Raw genomic sequence first — 20,089 nt, 5'->3', positions numbered from 1 at the left:
TGTATGTCTGGTATAGTTACAACTGCCTGTTGCTTTTTTTTTTTTATTTCCTTCTTTAATGTAATGGCAGTTACACTAGCAGTCTGTTCCGATGCATGCGTGGTTTGGGGAAGAGTTAGTATTTGTTAAATCTCCACCACTTTTAGCTAACAGGTTGAGGAAAGTGTTAACTAATTAATTATATGCCAATAGAAAGTCCTTTCTCCAAGAACAATGCCCAGGTTTGTTTAGAGTCTCCCTTAAACAGAGCAGTGCAGCTCAGATTGTCAATGGAGTGGGGATTTACCTTTTAATGGAACAGCCTTTCACAGGAGGGGAAGAGAGGTTGGAAGGAGTGGAACTCTCGGCTGCACAGAGTTTTGTGATATGTCCACATAAATTGGGCCTTCATTCAGAGCCCTTGCCTTCAAAAAAAAAAAAAAAAAAAAACTTGGATGGATTCATTGAGGAGGAGGTATGGAAACAGTAACCGCAATGAAGGATGTTGATTTTGAACAGATACATCTGCCCTAGTGTGGGTAATCTTGCTTGGGAAAACAGGATGATGGCGGGTGCAATTTTACCTTGGTTAATGGGTGACTTGTTGCAGTTGCCACATTGGTACTTGAGCAATGATTGTGGTTTGCACATTAAAAAAAAAAAAGCAAAAAAAAAAATGTTCTAACTACCGGAGGTTTTGCTCGGGAAACAAGTCCATGTTGGGCCAATTGCCATTTGGCTATTTACGTGCTAGAGGATAGGTTAGTTGTGAGGGGGTAAGTGTGGATGGGACTAGTGGTGTTGTGGCATTTTAACTTGGTATTTCACGGCTCCTGAAGACTTGTTTGGGTATCATAGGTTCATAGGTTCATAGGTTGGTACTAGGCTATCGGCCCTAGGGCCTATACAAGCCTAGCCATAACAATTCCTTGGATATTTCTTCCCACAATATTTACTTCTCTGGAACCCTGTCTAGCAGGGTGACTGACATGATCCCTAGGGTGAATTTCCTATCTCCCATCCAATCATCAAGGTTCGTTTTGAAGAGGGTCAAGGAGGCGCTCTGCTTGACATGTATGGGCATTCTATTCCAGAGTATGGGGAGTCTCTGGGTCAGGAACCTATCCCTCCAGCATGTTTTGTGTCATTGTGATGATAAGGTTTAGATCCATGGAGAGTGTGGTTCTGAGGGATTGGGATTTCTTTAAGTGGCGCATGCCCAACAGCTCAGGGTTTGACATGGCCTTGTATGTTAAGCAGAGATTGCCTCTGAGTAGACGATATGCCACAGAGTATAGCTGGTGTTTTGTTAGACAGTCAGCATATGGCATCTGCTTTAAGCCTGTGATTCTTTTAGTGAGGTATTTCTGTGTCCTTTCCAGCTGTTGCAGATGTCTTGTGAGGTACATACCAAATGGGGCATTATACTCTATAATGGGACTAATGAGGGATGAGTACAGTGAGACAATGACCGCCTTTTTTCTGGATGAAACACCCTTAGTGATGAGGTGTGCCACATAGAAGGATTTCTTGACTGTTGTGGCGATGTGGTTATAGAAGTGAGACCACTGTCCACCTGTGACCCTAAGTCTCTCATCACACTTTCAATGTTTAGTGTACTGCCACCTATGTGGTAATTCATGGGTACATGTTTTTTTTCCAAAGGGGATAACTATACATTTCTTGCCATTAAGCTTGGGCTCATGACCCTGGCACCAGGCATCTGTTTCTGTAAGGCCCTTTTATAGAATATCTACAGCATTTCTTTTGGTTTCCTTTTGTAGAATATCCACATCATTTGGGGATTCAATAATGGCTCCCAGTTTGCAGTCATCTATGAACTTTGTTATCCAGAGTCCCTTAGTGTTGGCCTGTATTCAGAGAAGTAGCTGCAAAACATGAGTGGTCCCAGGACTGAACCCTGAGGTACTCCACTTGTCACTTGTCTGGAGCTGGATTTGGAGTCAGCTACTTTTACAGTCTGGGTTCTGTCAGTAAGCCAGTTGGCAACCCATCGTGTGAAGTAGGGATTTACACCCAGCTTAGTACGTCTATCTATGATTCCAGAGTGGGGGATGGTCGAAGGCCTTGGCGAGGTCCAGATAGGCTGTGTGGACTGCTTTACCCTCGCCCATAGCTCTGGAGACTGATTCGAAGAAGTCAATCAGATTCAGGAGACAAGATCGGCCCTTCACAAACCCAAACTGGGTGGGGTCCAGTGTTTGAAGGTTTCCAATGTCTTTGTTTATAAGTTCCATGATAATGCATTCTATGCCCTTGCAGATCAGGATTGTCAGACTGATGGGACGGTAGTTCCCAGGATTCAAGACAGATCCCCCCTTGTGGAGTTGGATATCTGTAGCTATGCACCACTCAGTGGGCACAAAGCCTTAGGTGAGGCTGTGATTAAACATGACACTTAGGTGAGGTGCCAGTTCATTTTGCAGTTCATGTAGTACACAGCTTGGGATGTCATTTGGTCCCATGGATGCTGTATTCTTAGCTTTGGAGAGTGTGGTTTCTACCTATGTGGCCGTGATTACCGGAATTTGGCAATCTTTTGGTATTGAGATGGGCCCTTTAGGGGGTCAGAGGGGGTTGAAGTGGGCACTAAATCGATCTGCCAGGATATTGGCAATATCCTTTGGATCAGTATATTTAATGACATTCTGTTGTAGCTCAGAGCAGATCTAAGCATTGCCATTTAGATTCTTGACATAACTATAGAATGCCTTGTGGTTGTCTTTGGAATCTTTGGCAATTTTATTTTCGTAACTAGCTTTTAAGGATTTTATGAGGGATCTCAGCTTCTTACTGAGGCTGGTGAGGGAGTTTTTTGCATCCTGGGATATTCCTCTTGTCTGCAACAGTTTCTTCCTTTTGTTTTATAGTTTGTTTATAGCAGAGGACCATCAGATTGGCTTCCTTTTTTTGGAGTAGAGCATCTTGTTCTATTTGGGATGGCATGATTAATGCACGAGTGGATGTGCTCCTACAGTGCCTTAGTGTAGGATTCTGCAGTCGAACTTTCAGATCCCGTCTGCACGGGTATCATGAAGTTTGTCACTTCTGACTTCAGTAGCATGAAGTTGGCATTGGAGAAATTTTTTAAGGAGGTTTCCTTACTGGGGGTGGGATGTGCATGTCAAGGGTGATTTGCTTATGGTCAGACCTGACCAATGAGGGAGTAACCACTGGTGTGGAGCATCTATCTCCCATGTTGGTAATGACCAGGTCTAGGATATTGGATCCCCTGGTGGGATTTATGAATTCTAACAAACGTTGGGAAAATGAGTTGGTACCCGAGTAGTTTTCCCAGTTAATGGCAGGGTAGTTGCAATCACCCAGTATTAGTGTGTTTGGTTGTATCTTAATATTTTCCAGTATCTTTAGAAAGGTGTAGTTAGAATCTTGAGGCATGGTGGGGGATCTGTAGCAAGATACAATTTGGATTGCAGTCTTATCTAGTGTTAGTTGTACCTGGAGAATTTCAGATGCATTGTATTGGGCAGCTAGCCTGGAGGTGTGAATATCCTTGGTGAATATGGACACTCCTCCACCTTTAGTGTTTCGGTCTTGGTTTTGTGGCTGAAAAGTGTGGTAAGAGTTGTAGCCTGGTATTGCAGGGGTGCTCTCTGAAGCCTTGAACCAGGTCTCAGTTACTGCACAGATATTAATGTTCTCTATTTTTAGGAGTGCAAACACCAGTCACAACCAATTATTTTTAATGGGGACCGGGACAAATTCTTACAAACATTAAGAAATCTGACCTAGCAAAACTCAAAACTTGCTATAATAAAATCACAAATTTTTCCACAGTAATAAATTTTAGATCCCATCATTGTTTGGGTTTAAAACATCTACCTAGCTTGAACTACCAAATCTACTTTCTTATAATCAACTCACCTTCACCCATCGAATACTAAATCAGCCAAAAAAATACCAATACTTCAAAAATATCTAATACACCACTCCAATTAAAGGGTTTTGTGTTCCAGTAACAAATCCTTCATAAATATATCCAAACCTAACAATGCAGCTGGAGTTTCCCTTTACTCCAACTGCATAACCAAAACTTGGAATTCCTTGCCATTAAATATCAGAACAACTAGTAACACTTCTAACTTTATAAAACTTCTCAAATCACACCTATCAAAACCATGGACCTGCTTTAGTACAAACCCTGTTTAGGAATTACTTGTCTTAAGGCAGGTAAAGAAGCAGAACCTGTTATTTTTATATTTGAATAGTATACCCCTACTAAGCTTATGCATACTTAACTTGTTTGTTTTCTACCTAGAATCACAGTACTGCTACACTTTGCATTCTATGTAGACAATATGACTGTATCAGTGAAATGTATAACATGTATTTTCATTTTGCACTTGTATCTGAGATCGAATCAATGTTTGTATCTGTATGTTGTATATGTATCTTATGGTTATTTATAAATGTGGAGCTCCCCCCAGGCCTCCTCTGAAAAATGAAATTTTGTCCAGTCAGAGTTTCCCAGTAAACAAATGTAAAACAAATAAAATAAAATCTGCTGTTCTCATTTTTGCCATGATGGAACTCTTTACTTACAACAAAGCCAACCGATGCACTACCATTAGTTGCTTCTGCACTTTATTCTTTAAAGAGAGACATGTCCTATAAGTGGTGTGTCTGAAACACTTAGAAGCCTCCTGAAATTCATTCTCCATGGCAACAGTAAAATCTCCAATGCACAGGCCTTCACATCATTGACTATTGTAACAGCTTGTCTGCCTTACTGATCTATTAGAAAACTTACTTGTTAAATCAAGGACCCCCTCAAACATCCTTTCCCATTTAGACTGTATAGATGGACTGTTTAACTTGAATATTTACTGTATAGATGGACTGTTTAACTTAAATATTTACTGTAAATGAGCAATAGTAATGCCCCTTCTCAGAAAATAGTAGAACGACAGTGTTACAATCAGCATTAGTCAATTGCTGTAGGTCATGCCCTGTATATTACAGAGTTACAATACTGTAAATTAAAATACATACAGCTATTATACAGATTTAAGGATTTTGGCAGACAATTCCTGCACTAATTTCAGTTTCTGATGATTTGAACAGCACTAGGTCCCAGAACAGGGCCAGTGTAAACTAATAATAATAATATGTTAATATTATAAGTTGCTGTATAGTACCATGTTTTGCAGACTATCTTTCATTTCAACCTTGCATTCATTCACATTATTGGATGTCATACTCCTCAAAAATGTACAGTACAAAGGTTAAAATCATTACAAGTCTCTGCTTCTTTGATGTAGCTTATTTATTGTTTAATGTGGCCTAGGTAATATAGTTGATTTCAGAAGCAGGAGTGAACTTCAATAGTATTTGATTTTGATTTGAACTAATGAGCATAAATCATAGCATAATTTAAATTTGGACCAACTGAGATGTGTATGTGTGTGTGTGTGTGTGTGTGTGTGTGTGTGTGTGTGTGTGTGTGTGTGTGTGTGTGTGTGTGTGTCTGTGTATGACCATATTCATGTGAGTGCATGTATGTGTATGTGTGGAATGGAACAAGCACAAACCTGTTATGCCAGGGTAAGATTCTTTAAGGTGATCAAGTGTCAGCTGTTATAGATCTCAATCATTAGTACAATGGTCCACATTTTGAGACGCAATATGTATGTTAATGTGTCTGCAAGTGCAAGAGTGGCAGACAGGCAGACTGAAATAGAAAGAGAAAGAAGCTGTCTTTTACTGGCGTCAATCTCTTTCATTTGATTATTGTTGTATAATAGAGGCTTACTTGTTCAAAACTGCTTATTTTGGGGATAATGGGGAATCTGGATATGGATTGTTACAAGTTCAGTGATCTGGTCTTAATGGTTAATGTGTGTGTGTGTGTGTGTGTGTGTGTGTGTGTGTGTGTGTGTGTGTGTGTGTGTGTGTGTGTGTGTGTGTGTGTGTGTGTGTGTGTGTGTGTGTGTGTGTGTGTGTGTGTGTGTGTGTGTGTGTGTGTGCGTGTGTGCGTGTGTGCGTGTGTGTGTGTGTCTGTATATGCTTGTGTTCTTCATAAGCAAGCATAATCAGCTGAAATGCATTAATTTAGTGTTAGACCTTCTTATACTACATTACTGCAGTGTTAGACCTTTTCACACTTGATAAGAGTTGAGCATCAGATGTACCCACTCAACAGTAAACCTGAATCCAAGGGTAGGCACTTTCTTGCTATCTCTGTGCCCATCCTCGTAGAATGGGCATCCTGGGGGACTGTACTAATTTTTTCATGCATACTGACAACCACTTAATCCTGAAATAAACAAAACAGTACATGTGAGATCAAATGGCAAACAGGTTGTCAGCACATGCACATTATTTCTCTCACTAAATAAGATCTCAACACATAAAACCACATATGCAAATAAAACCAAGTCAACACCAACTACTACAAATAAAATGCACATCACAGTGTCAATGCAAGCAAACTCCTACTGCAAAACACCACACATTCAAGTATCCTGGTCATAGCAGCTTGCATCAGGAGACACAAGGACACCCCAATCAGCAGGTGGGATAAAGAGAGGGCTGCAGTCAGTTGTCTGTCAGGGGACAGAATTCACCAGATCATGCAGGCACTTAGATAGCTCAGTCACAAGTACCAGTACCAGTATGACTCAGTCATAGTCCATGTGGGTGTGAATGACCTGAGATATTCCTCCCTGGACTATATGAAGAGACACATGATAGACCTGAAGATGTGTTGCAGGCTGGTATGAGCCTTGCACTGAGCAACATTCTACCCATACCAAAAATTATACCATAATACAAACAAGAAAATGATTGATTTCAATAATTGTCTTAGCTGTTGGTGTCATTCAAGGGAGGGACAGTATTTGTCAGCCTGGGATGACATGATCAACAGACCATGTTGCTTTGCGAGAGATGGTCTGCACCTGTTGTCTCTAGACTGTCAAATACTGACAAAGGCATTAGCCATCCTCATAATACCTTTATTTAGGCAGTGCCAAACCAACAGACTACCAACATAACAAATTATTATAATGACAAGCTGAAGGTACTACTGCTCAGTGCTTGGGTCTTAACAAGAAGAGGCACTCCCTGGAAGCTCTTCTGGCCCTGGAGAATGCTGATGTCTGTGCAGTTACAGAGATGTAATTCAAGGTTGTGGAAAGCACCTCTGCAGTTCAAAGCTAAAGTGTCCATCACATATTCAGATGAACCTCTGAAAAAGAATAAAACAAAAGGATGAGGTGTTTCCATTTACATAAAAAAGCAATTATAAGTCTAAATTGGTCAAGCAGGATGACTCATTTGAGCTAATTCATGTCCAGCTAGCCACAGGCAAAATCTACCACCATATCATCACTAGCTACAGGTCCCCAGCTATGAACCATGAAAGCCACTCCGCATACCTAAAGTTACTAGAATCATTTACCATTCAGCCCAATGCATTACTCATGGGTGATTTTAATTACCTCTCCATAAACTGATAAACATAAATGACCACTAACATACAGGCTGATAGATTCCTGGACTTTGTTAGTGGAAATGCTCTGGAACAGCTGGTTTGCACTCCCATTAGGGTCTCAAATATCTTTGAGAAATATCATAGTACTCACAAACACAGGGGAGAATTGCACCTCCCCCAACATAATATCCTCATTAGTAAGATCAGATCGTAAATTGGTCTCCTTTGAAATAAATGCAATGAGAGAACCCCATTCAAACCCTAAAAACCTAAAGAATTTTTCCAAGGCAAATTACATTCTAGTAAGTGATAGCATAGGTATATTAAGTCTCCTCCTCTGTATAGAAGCAGTATTAACTGACCAAATTAAATTCACGTCTAGCCAGAAAAAAAAAGTTACTCCGGTAGAATCCTGGCATAAATAGACTATACCCAGATGGAAGGAATTCCTGTCTAGAAGTAAGTGGGATGGTGCATGACAGAGAACAAAAATCTCTCATTAGTCTCAACAGGGAAATCAGGGAACTAGTCAAGTCTTCAAAAGCTAAATATGAGACTAAAATAGCTTCCCAAGCAAAGGATAACCAGAAAGCATTTTTATTTATGTCTGAAATCGTAAGGGAAGCATTCAGCAATGTGCTGAACTGGCAGAAAATGGCACTACCTGTACTCAGTCAGATGAAATAGAAATCCTTCTGGCCAGTAAATTCAGCTCAAATTTCAATCCTTCATTATTTCTAGTCACCCCAAATGAAATTACCCCTAACATTCCTTTTGCCTGCTATCACAAAAGAACAGGTCATCACTGTCCTCTCTTAAGCTAATCAAATGGCATCAGTTTGCCCCCAGTAGAGTGGAAGACAGCATCAGTTATCTCGGCACAAGTGGGGACCACCAACAGACCCAGTAAACTCTTACTAGCCTCATATTCAAGGCTATGGAAGGGATAATCATGGACCTGATTAACAATGACACAGGAAATCTCCAGACTCTAGACCCAACCCTGTTTGGCTTCATCAAAGGCAGGTCCTGCCTGCTCAATCTGGTGGACTTCTTTGAGAAGGTCACCAATGCCATGGATGAGGGTAAGGCAGTGCATACTGCCAATCTTAACCTCACCAAAGTATATGAGACAATATCCATCTTGAGTATTAGAGAAAGCTCACAAAATTGGGCATAAACCTCCACATAACCAGATGGATATCCAAATGGTTCAAGGTTAGGACTCATGTTGTTAGATTGGGTGACTCCACATCTAGGAAGAGGTGCGTTACCAGTGGAGTGCCACAGGACACAGTGTTGGGCCCCCTCCAATTTGGGACATACTTCTCAGATGTTGAGGCAAATGTAGTTGGCCTATGGCTGACCAAGTTTACTGATGACTGCAAGCTAGGAGCAATCAGTGACCCTAGAGATTGTCCCTCCTCTGGAATAGGCTTCCTATTCACATGAAGCAGAGCTCTTCCCTGACCATCTTTAAGGGCAATCTGGACAAATGGATTGGAAATCATAAATTCACTCATGGGTGGCACCCCATGTCTGTTATGGACAGTCTGTAAAAATTGTTAAAATCTCGCCTGCTGACCTTTGTTATCTTTTCGGTAGGGATAGAAAAGTGGATAAAATCTGGATAAAACCAGCTTGACCATTAGCCTAGCAATCTCTAGGAATATATGAAAAAGGGGTTGCTTTTTTACATTAAATTATTTGATGTTTGATAGGTTTACTAATGTCTTTATTGCTTTTGGTGAGCTTCCATGGTTGAAAACATATGATTATTTAAAAAAAAAATTCATCAATTTTCTTCACAAAAATGAATTGTGACAGGAGGGCTAGCAGATTATGTGGCCATCATCTTGAAGGTCAGGCTATGCCCCTCAATATATAGTCATCTTTTTTGTTCATGTTTTCAATGTTGCTGTGACCACACACACACACACACACACACACACACACACACACACACACACACACACACACACACACACACACACACACACACCCAAGCACCTTCCTAACCTATCCCCACTAAGCCCTCCTACTATGACCTGTTAGGCATATACACACTCACACATGCAGTCACATGCATGCACATATGCTCAACCCCGAACACTACCTGTCTGCTAGATACCCTAGCACCCTGGCATACAACCTGCCATGGCAGGTGAACATGAGCTTTTGGCTATGTTAATTAACTGGAGTGGTTATGACTGACCATATACTTGGCTGTGTAAATTCCTTACAACAGGTATTTCCATTAGAAGAGTACATGGCTAATTAGCATGTGCCTTTTTACTGGAATGCAGGATTAGCATTTAGTATGACTGCAGAGACAGCCCATTGCAATGCTGCATGTCTTCATATTAAAGCACCATGTTAGGGCTCTCTTTAAATCAGAAATGTTTACAGTAAGGTGTACAACTCGTATACACCTTGGCCCTACCTTTCTGAGTTGTAACCTTTTTTTACCAAGTTGAAAACAGGTTCAGTGAGAAAAAATACTGGCTTGTCAGACTTAATGCCTTGAGTACTCCTGGTATAATTGAAGTGTTGCAAATGACCTAGAATCATGAGATTTATGTAGTTTGCTTTTTAAATGGAAAAGCTGAGATAATTTTTAGTTTGCTGACCTATTCTTGAAAGATGAAAGTGCCAAGTTATATTTTTTAATAAATGTTGTTTACATTTCACATTTTTTTCTTTACTGTCAATCTACGAAACTGCTGAAGGAGAGTTTGAAGAATGGTAACAACTTACTTTATGCAATCAACTTAAAGTACATTTAGCCCCATTTTTGCATTTTTTTCATGTTATGAACAACGTAATATTGATCACATCGGAAGCAAAATACTTACAGTAGCATTTGTGACGAGGACAGCAGCCATCATTGTAATATACAGGATACTTGCAAGGCATATCTGTGGGGCATGGTCTGGGAGTGACAATGATAGTACAGCTTTCTGTGCAGTATGCATCACCACAGTCTTGAATCCATCTTTCCAAAGGCTATAAATACAACAAAGTGCAAGCAATTTCTCGTTATTAAATAGCACAAATAAGAATAATTATATATTAACAACTTGAAAAAAATGCATAGTTATTTATTCATACTAAATATAAATGAAATGCATTTTATAATACCTAGTAACATAACAAAAGCACAGCTGTGCATCACAAGTCTGCATTATTGCTAGACCTAACCAACCGTATGTCTCATTGCTGTACTTCCCCTCTTTCCAAACTCTTGCAACAATGCATTCATAGGCAGGTAGTAAAATATCTTGTGTTCAACAACCTCCTATCAGCATCCTGACATGGTTATTGCCTTCTCGTAGCACAGACATTGGACTACTCCCATTCAGTAGCAGTGTCCATCACCACAGAAACAGCAGCAAACAGTGACAGCAGTCTTCCATGACCTATTTAAAGGTGGAAATGTGCAAACACCCTGTCACCTGGGTCTCTCTTCCTTTATTCATGCTTGGTTTACCTTCTACCTATTTAGCTGGATACAAAGCACCACATGGTTACATCTACTTCAAGCTTTCTTCATGTTCTGTAGATGTTCCCCAGGCTCCATCCTCTACTATTCAATACTTTCATCAATAATGTACTCATATTCATATATATATATATATATATATATATATATATATATATATATATATGCTAACTCCTCCATCATCCAATATGACAATCTGCAAAGCAAAAATAAAATTGAAGAACTCCAATTTTATTCCAAAGCATTTTTCCCATTCTTCATTAAAAGACTTGAACTTGGTACTGAAAAAAACTATTAAATGAGTTTGAGGGAATACAGGGTATGTCTGAGGCTGTGTTACCTTGAAGTGTTTCTCATACTGCATTCTACAAAATCATGCTGCAAATACAGTTTAAATTTGCAATACTATGTTTCATTGTTTGTTATTGTACTGAAGAATTCAACATTTATTTATTCATGGGAACCTATGCCAAACCTACAGTTTAACATTTTAATTTGTGGGAGTTTACCTGTCCTACACTGCTCGCCTCATTATCATTAAACTGACACACTGCCAGTCTCTTTGAGGCTAGCCAGTCCTGTTCAGAGCTCAGTAAGCTAGTCATTCCATTTGATGTAGTACTAGCAATGCTACCAGCTGGACTGGTAAATGATTGTGATTTAAGTTAGTAAAACTAATTCACTCTGAAAGCCTGTGTGCAGTCTGGAAAACCAAAAATTAAAAATAAATCTATGTATATTGTGTAATACTATAACTGACCTGTAACAGTCACTGTCAGAAGTCACCACCTGGTTTGAAAAATAAATTAAAATGTATACCAGCCATAAATTATGAGAATTCTTAAATAATGAGACCAAAATAAATACTTTGTGCCATAAAGTCAAAGGCAAACACATATGTGACTATACTTTAAAGAACTACTACTCACTTTTAAGAAATAATAATACCTGAATTACTTTGCATAAACTTAACGTTCATTTGTTGTACAGTTCACTGATTTTACACTGACATTTACTTTTGGTTCAAATTGGTATTTAAACACCAAAAAATAATCCCTATGTAAAAATGGAAGGCAGGCTATTACACCCATCAATGTAGGAGAATTTGTCTCCTCTCTTCACTTAATTAATATAACCTCATGATAGGTTGCTTTTTTCTAAAGCTGGGTATCAGTGTAACGGAGATTAGCAAAACAAATATATACCAAATAATAGGCAGGAAGTCTGTTTAATATCTTTAGCTGGTAATGATTATCACAGTGATTGTTATTGGGCTAGTTTTATGGTCACTTTTACTTTTCAGATCAAGTTTCCCAGGACCCTGTTACAGTTGCTACACTTGTTAAGAGACTTTATTTAAGAAATGATCACTATATACGTCTTAAAAGAAAAGCATACGTACTTACTTGCATGCTTTACTGCTTTACTTTCATTATTACTGTTAAGACACCACAGGACTTTCACACCACATACTAAATTTAAGTTCTTTCTATTGCATCTCATGTTTTACTTATTCTGTCTTCTTACTTATTAATGTTTTACTTCTTTTTGCACTTTCTATTCCCTCACACTTTCCTTCCATACTGTCTTATTTCCTATTTTTTTAATTCCCCTTCATATAATATTCTTTTGCATTATAAATCTGTCCATACAGAAGCACCTGCTTTTGCCCTTCAGTCAACTCTGATGCTTGTGTTATCAGTGAGTCTTTAAGAAAAGTTAACATCCCAACAATCATTGTAGAAGGACCCAAATCAATTCAGATTTATGGCAATCCATAGACTGTATGTAAGTTGTATTCTACATTACCACTTCACTTCAGAAATTTACAGACAACAAATCTACCTGCATAAATCTGTTTATGACTATTTAAAATGAATCTGCTTCTCTTCTCTGTTTTTTGTTATAATTTCCCCTGCTATTCTGTTCTTGATTTTTTTTATATATTTTTTCACCTTGATCAGGGTAAATCAAGTGCTGTTGTTTATATAAGCATAACATTTAAAACATGCCATCAGCGCTGCTGCTTGTACACCATTTTATGTTTTGGAAATAAAAGCGGTGACTACTAGGTCATTTATTGGCACTTTGTCCTAACAAACTTAAAAATGGAGTGTGCATAATTTGCAATATTCATGGCTTCTTCAGTGATTTGCTGTAACAGTTGGTTGCAGAAATGTCTGGCATATTTTATGACTTTAACTGGCCTTTGGTTTTCCTCCTAAGCATCCTGTTTGTGTGACAAATACAGTCATTTGTCAAACCTCATGGTAATGGCTAATGCCTTCAACTTCTTTATGTCATCAGAGCTTTTAGTATGGTGTAATGCCACATTGCACACAGCTTCCCTGTTCACATTCCTGTTCCATTAATTTCTGTCATAATCTCTTTTTTCATGTGATTACAGATGCTAATTATCTTGCTGATTTAAAGTTTCCATTCCTCCACCTATCTCTGTAGCCTTAATACTCTTTTAATGGCTAGCCAGTGATAGCAGGTGATTTTGTAGGTTTGTAGGTGCAGTGATAACAGTTCAACCATAATTATATTACTTTGGCACAATCCTAATTTCATGCATAGCCAAGGTTTGATTAAATCTTGAACAACTCTTCCCACCAACGGGACTTTCTTCCTTCTATCTATAAAATCTGATTCTGATCTGTAAATGTATTCTCTAACACATACAGCACCCATCTGACTCTTCAAACACCACCATTCATCTGGATGACTAGTTCGCTTCCAGCTTCTTTATGTTGGCTTTAGGTCATCTCATCATGACAAAAACTATGCTGATCCACAAAATAACAGTTAGAGATATGTGATCATTTCCACCAGGTATCCACCATTAAGTAGCCACCAATGTCCTGTTATTTCCTCCTCCCTTCTGATAGCTGTAGGTGATTAAAGTCTATCCCCTCACAGTGTCAGACAACAGTTCTTCTAGCTTCCTTTCCAAGCATACTCTAATTAATTAACTACCCTATAAACCAATACACTATCTCTGGTAACAATCAAAGGGCCATGGCCACTCCAGCTACTAAGCAATGCATCATATTAGCACTATCTCTGTTTCACCAGTGATCTGATCTCTGATTTCCCCATGTTAATAGCATGCACAATAATTAAATATGTGAATCACAGTTCTTTCACAATATATATATATATATATATATATATATATATATATATATATATATATAGCCATATTCCACTATGATACTGTGAACTGGCTCATTCACTGCATTCATGTTTCCCAGAACCATGCTATAGTGCCAGGCTGTTGATATAGTAGGGACAAGGTACATAATGCCACTAGTCCACATTATGAATTACAGCCATTGGCTACGTGATTATAATAATAGGTCTGCTATAGAGGAAGTCACAGAAACAGTCATATATCCATCAGCTTGTTTATAAAATGTAATATCAGAAGGAAGATCAAACCTTTCTAGGAGGATCTGATTTGCATAAACAGTTCTGAGGAGTTATTGGTGGTCTTGTGATGCCTGTAGATATAAATAATGATTTTTTAGCATAACATAGAATGACAGTTATGTTAATTCATGTTCTTATTTACTTTAATCATATACATATATAAATAATTTACTTGGAGAAACAACTCCTATACTTCAAATTGTTTAAATGCACTTCTTTCTACTTTTTTAGAAATACAATAGAATTTAAATAATAACCATTTCCGACATAGATCAGGAAGCTATCACAGTTGAAGATAACAGAACGAACTACACTACAATGAAATAACTTAAAAAGCCTGAGTCCATCGTATAGAATTCAAATCTGTAGTGTTGGTTTTGAGACAGTCTCCAACTGCATACTACATTACTCTCGGAAAATCACTTAATCAGACCTGTGATCCTCGGTTGCCTAAATATGTACACACACACACACACACACACACACACACACACACACACACACACACACACACACACACACACACACACGCACACACGCATCATTTGTGCTTCATTTTATGGTAGCAGCAATTGTGTTTCCACACATACAGATGTCATTCATGCTTCATTTCACAGTGGCAACAAGTGTGTTTCCACATCATCTAGGCAGCAGCAAGAACATCTCGTGTTTGAATTCTGCACAACAACAGGCATATGCACTGATGCACAGATACAAAAGTTGTTCTTAAAGAAGATCTCCTTTACAGAATCTGGCTCACGTTTACTTTAAGCTTTTCATGTTTCTGGTTTACTTTAAGCATTTCACATTTTAAATGTAAACAGATTTTAAAAGGCAAAATGGATTTTTTTTATGAAAATCCAGTCCCGAAGACTGCACCCCCTTACTGTTTGCACCAAGGGTGGATCATACCCTCCATCCCAGCATTAATATGCCTCTGTCCAACATTGTGCTTGTTTCTGCTTTAATTTCTGATTTTTCTTATGTCCAGTGGCCGTATCTGCATGCTGTTTTGCTTGTTAATGCAGCACATATATCACTGTGCAAAGTGTAGTTTAAAACAGTTGTTTAAGTATCTGTAGAATGAGTTGCCACAGTTTCATGATGACTGTTCTTTGTAATAATTGCATTTCAGATATGGTGTTACACTATTTCAACTGATTTTCCTTTTTTAGTCTTTATTTTATATACAAATCAATAATCTCTTTCTAGAAGGAAACAATTCTGTGTTACTAACAGAAAAGTGAATTCCATTTGTCAGTCATATGGGTAAGCATACATTAGTATGCTACATATGTTACATATGTTACGTACATATGTATATTACGTGGCCATTTGAAATGTACCTTTTGATGCACAGTTTTATTCAACTTTATGATAACGTTTCATGTTATTAGTCATTTGTTTTAAAATGCTGCTTGTAAGGAGGCATTTGTTTTTGAAAAGCAATGCTCACTTCTAGATACAGCTGAACACTTCAACCTTTGCAAAAGTACATGTTTTTAATATAGGTAACATTTTATATTTATCTTTATCATTTGACTATAAGAACATCTTAATGAAACTGGCTGAGGAGATGCCTTATTTAGAAAAAAATAGCATTATGCATAAAAACGTTATCACTTCCTTACCTATTGAAGTAGATGCTTCGGTTCGTATTACAGTTGTCATAATGGTACATTCTGAAAAATTGAAAGAAAGCAGTGAACACTGTGACACAATAGTCTTGCCATGGTGATGATAGATATTTAATGGCAGATTCCCAGAAGTTAGATAATGCAGCTATATTTCATAATACGTTTTCATATAACAAAACTGTGATGTAACAAAAGTAACAGACCTCTTATACAGACCATTCATTTAATTACTTTATCATTTATTGACATTTGTTTACCAGGAAAGTATGACTGGATAAATAATAAATAAATAATTAAATAAATTACATATACAAGAAATCTGTTAGTTTGCCATTTGATGGCAGATTGCCAGAAGGTAGATAATGCAGCCATATTTTGTTATACTATTTCTTATCACAAAACTGTAGTGTAATAAAAGTAACAGACCTCTTGTATAGACCATTTGAGTATATGTGCTGGGGAGGGCTGTAAAATTCATTACACATTTAAAGACCTGCTGAACAGGAGTGTAAATAATATGAGTAAAGCTCAGAATGAGTTATGCATATAACATCTATGATATAAGTGACTAGAAAGACAGAGCCCATGAAAGTAACTTGATTCAATCAGTCATAATTGTGATTTGTAGGACATGATGTTTGCTAAAATATCTCATCTTTTCCATTTCGCAATGATCAAGATGCTTTATAACTGTATCTCCTTCTTTGTGTTTGTACACTGAAATGACCTATGGGACACACAACTTTTTTGAATTATATAAAAGAAAAACTTGAGGCCAAAACATGTTTCTTATACAAACAGTAATATAATCCAGGGAATATTAAGATACATTTTCCTGCAGTCTGATTTTTTATGGTAATTTACTTAAAACAGGTAGAAAAAATAATTATCCATATGATATTATAGATACAAAATAATATGTTTGAATTTAATGGGCAGCTATGCAATCAGCTGCAGGGAACACCCATGGGGGTGGCTTTCACCCCCATGTATGCTAACCCTTTTATGTGATATTATGAAAATCAGTACATTTATAAAAATGAATTTTATAATAGATACATGGAAAAATATTATAGGTTCATTGATGACCTGATTTTTATTTGTAAAGGAGGTCAAAAAGAAGTTTCAGAATTCATTGCTAGTTTGCATAGAAATAGATTTGGCATAAAATTTGATGGGTTACAACAAGGTAAGAAAGTGTATTATCTAGATGTTACAGTGGAAGGGATGGAAGATGGAAAAATCAAAACAAAGATACACAGGAAATTTGAGGAACATGACTGCATCCTTCATGGGGACAGTTGTCATTCTGTACACACTATAGATTCAATTCCATATGGTGAAATTCTTAGAATAAGGAGATTATGTAGTGATAAAAGGATATGAAGGTATATTTATTGATAGAGAGTATGAAAACAATAAAATAACAGAAATAATAACAATAGTGAATACAGAAAATAAAAGTTATTATTTTAAAATCAGGGACAATAATAAAACACAAAATAATGCAAATGCAGAAAATTACATCTTTTTTGTAAAGACGTTCGCTGTTTTAGTGAAAAAGTAGTGGAACTAGTCAGATATAGTTCAGATATTTTAGGGAGCGACAAATGTCTTGAACATATATATATATATTTATTTTTATTTATTTATTTATTTTACATTTGTTAACCGGGATAGTTCAACTGGATACATGTCCATTTTCAGTGGAGGCCCGGGGAGAAAAGCTCCTAAGAAACACATATGCAAGACATGCAAACAAAATATTCTAACATGTTTCTAGTACATACAACCAGACAATATAGATGAGCACACATTATTAATTCCTTGACAAATACATATAGAATGATCAATACATATACAAACAATATTAAAGTATGTTAAATGTCTAGAGTCACATCATGCATCTGAATGTGGTATTGATAAGACTGTGCAGTCCTATCAGGAGATTATGTGTTTAAGGCAAGAGTTACTGCAGTAGTGGAGTAGGACTGAAGTTAGTCTGGTGTGGAGCAGGGAAATAACCATTTGTTACTGAGATGACTTTTGATAGATTTTTTTAAATTTGGATAGAGAAGATACTAGGGTAAAGGATGAAGGCAGGGAGTTCCAAATTTTGGATAGGTAAGATGAGTAGAGGGAGTCACCGGCATGGTTGTGGGATCTAGTAACTGTTAATAGTAACTTATCTGTGGAGTGGAGTTGCCTAGGACAGTAATACTGCTGAATTAGGGTGCTTAAAGCTGGTGTTTTATTTGGGTGGGAGAACAGCTTATAAGTGATGATAAGTTGATTGTAGATTAGAATTTGGAAGTTCAAGCCAGTCCAATTGTTTTAGGTTATGACAGTGATGGGTTCTAAAAGATGAGTTATTAACAAATTTGGCTATTTGATTATAGCAGGTTGCCAGTTTGCTGGTTTCTGTTTTGGATAGATTTGTTAGGATTGGGGATGCATAAAGTAATGTTGAGAGCAAGTGAGTGTGAGCAATTGTGGTCCTAGCAGTATGGGTCAGGAAGGATTTGTGTTTGTAGAGACTACCTAGCTTTCTGTAAGTGTTTTTAATAGCTAGATTAATGTGGATATCAAACTTTTACTTGTTATCAATGGTTCATAGGTTCATAGGTTCATACTAGGTTATCTGATCTAGGGCATTTATAAGCCTAGCCAGAGTGTGTTTGGCTTTCGCCACCCATTTTAAATTAATTTTGCTATGCCTTTTTTTGAGGTTAGTATACTGTGCCTCTGTCTAACAGTGACACAGAAGTGATACCCGGGGTAAACCTACAGTCTCCCATCCACTCATCAAGATTCCTCTTAAAGAGAGTCAATGTGGGACTCTGCCTAACCTGGACTGGGATTTTATTCCAGAGTGAAAAGAGCCTCTGGGTTATGAATCTGTCCCTCCAGCATGTCCTATTTATTTCAGTGCTGAGGTTCAAGTCTCTTGAGCGCGTAGCTTGATGGGATTTGGATTTTCTGAGGTGCAGCATGTCCATTAATTCCGGGTTGGACATGGCTTTATATGTCAGGCACAGATCGCCTCTGAGCAGGCGGTATGCCACTGAGTAGAGCTGGAGTTTCTTTAACTGGGCAGCATTTGGCATCTGTATGAGCCCTTTGATCCTCTTGGTGAGGTACTTTTGGGGTCTTTGCAGTTGCTGCAGGTGTCTGGTAAGGTACATCCCAAAAGGGGCATTGTACTCAATTATGGGCCTGATGAGGGATGAGTAAAGAGGCACGATGACCTCCCCTGATCTAGATGTGAATCCCTTCATGATTAGGTGGGCTATATAAAATGTTTTTCTAACCACTTTGGCCACGTGGTTGTCAAATGAGAGATTGCTATCAACTTGGGTCCCCAGGTCCCTAATGACTTCTTCTGTATTTAATGGATTACCACCTATGTGGTAATTTGTGGGCACTTTGTTTTTGCCAGAGGGGATGACTATACACTTTTTGGTGTTTAGCTTGAGGGCATGGCTCTGGCACCAGTTGTCTGTTTCTATGAGGCCCTTTTGGAGGATGCTTGTGTCGGCTGGAGAGTCAATTATGGCACCCAGTTTGCAGTCATCTGTGAACTTGGTCAGCCACAGTCCTTCTGTGTTGGCCTGTACCACCGAGAAATATATACTGAACAAGAGAGGTGCCAGGACTGAGCCTTGTGGGATGCCACTTGTAACTGGTTTGGAGTCTGACATGGCTCCAGCAATTCTAACCATGTGGGTTCTGTCCTTGAGCCAGTTTGCAACCCATCTAGTGACATAGGGGTTTATATTTAAGCTGGTGAGCTTATCTATAATGCCTGAGTGGGGTATTGTATCGAAGGCTTTTGCGAGGTCCAGGTAGGCTGTGTGGACCTCCTTCCCCTAATCAATGGCCTTGGTGACTGTTTCAAAGAAATTGACCACGTTGAAGAGGCAGGATCTGCCCTTAACAAAGCCAAACTGGGTAGGATCCAGTGTCTGTAGGTCCCCAATATCTTTATTTATGAGGTCCATGATGATCCTTTCCATAGCTTTGCAGACCAAGCTAGTCAGTCTTATGGGGCAATAGTTT

At 38.2% G+C, this 20,089-nt stretch overlaps 1 protein-coding gene across 1 annotated transcript in view; it reads right to left on the bottom strand.

Annotated features, from left to right (window-relative positions):
• The window catches only part of LOC122815693 (mucin-19-like), a gene marked incomplete in the record, with an annotated part of 520,597 nt that overhangs the window by 117,570 nt on the left and 382,938 nt on the right, over nucleotides 1–20,089 (bottom strand). Inside the window, 3 exon segments of the mRNA XM_044088393.1 lie at nucleotides 10,312–10,462; nucleotides 14,403–14,464; nucleotides 16,025–16,075. Of these exon segments, the coding sequence (XP_043944328.1) occupies nucleotides 10,312–10,462; nucleotides 14,403–14,464; nucleotides 16,025–16,075 (264 nt within the window).

The sequence above is a fragment of the Protopterus annectens genome, chromosome 11.part0 (genome assembly GCF_019279795.1).
Source record: "Protopterus annectens isolate FY-2018-M chromosome 11.part0, PAN1.0, whole genome shotgun sequence".
Lineage (NCBI taxonomy): Eukaryota > Metazoa > Chordata > Ceratodontiformes > Protopteridae > Protopterus > Protopterus annectens.
The sequence above is the reverse complement of the archived record's forward strand: the minus strand, read 5'-3'. Positions and strand labels throughout refer to the sequence as shown.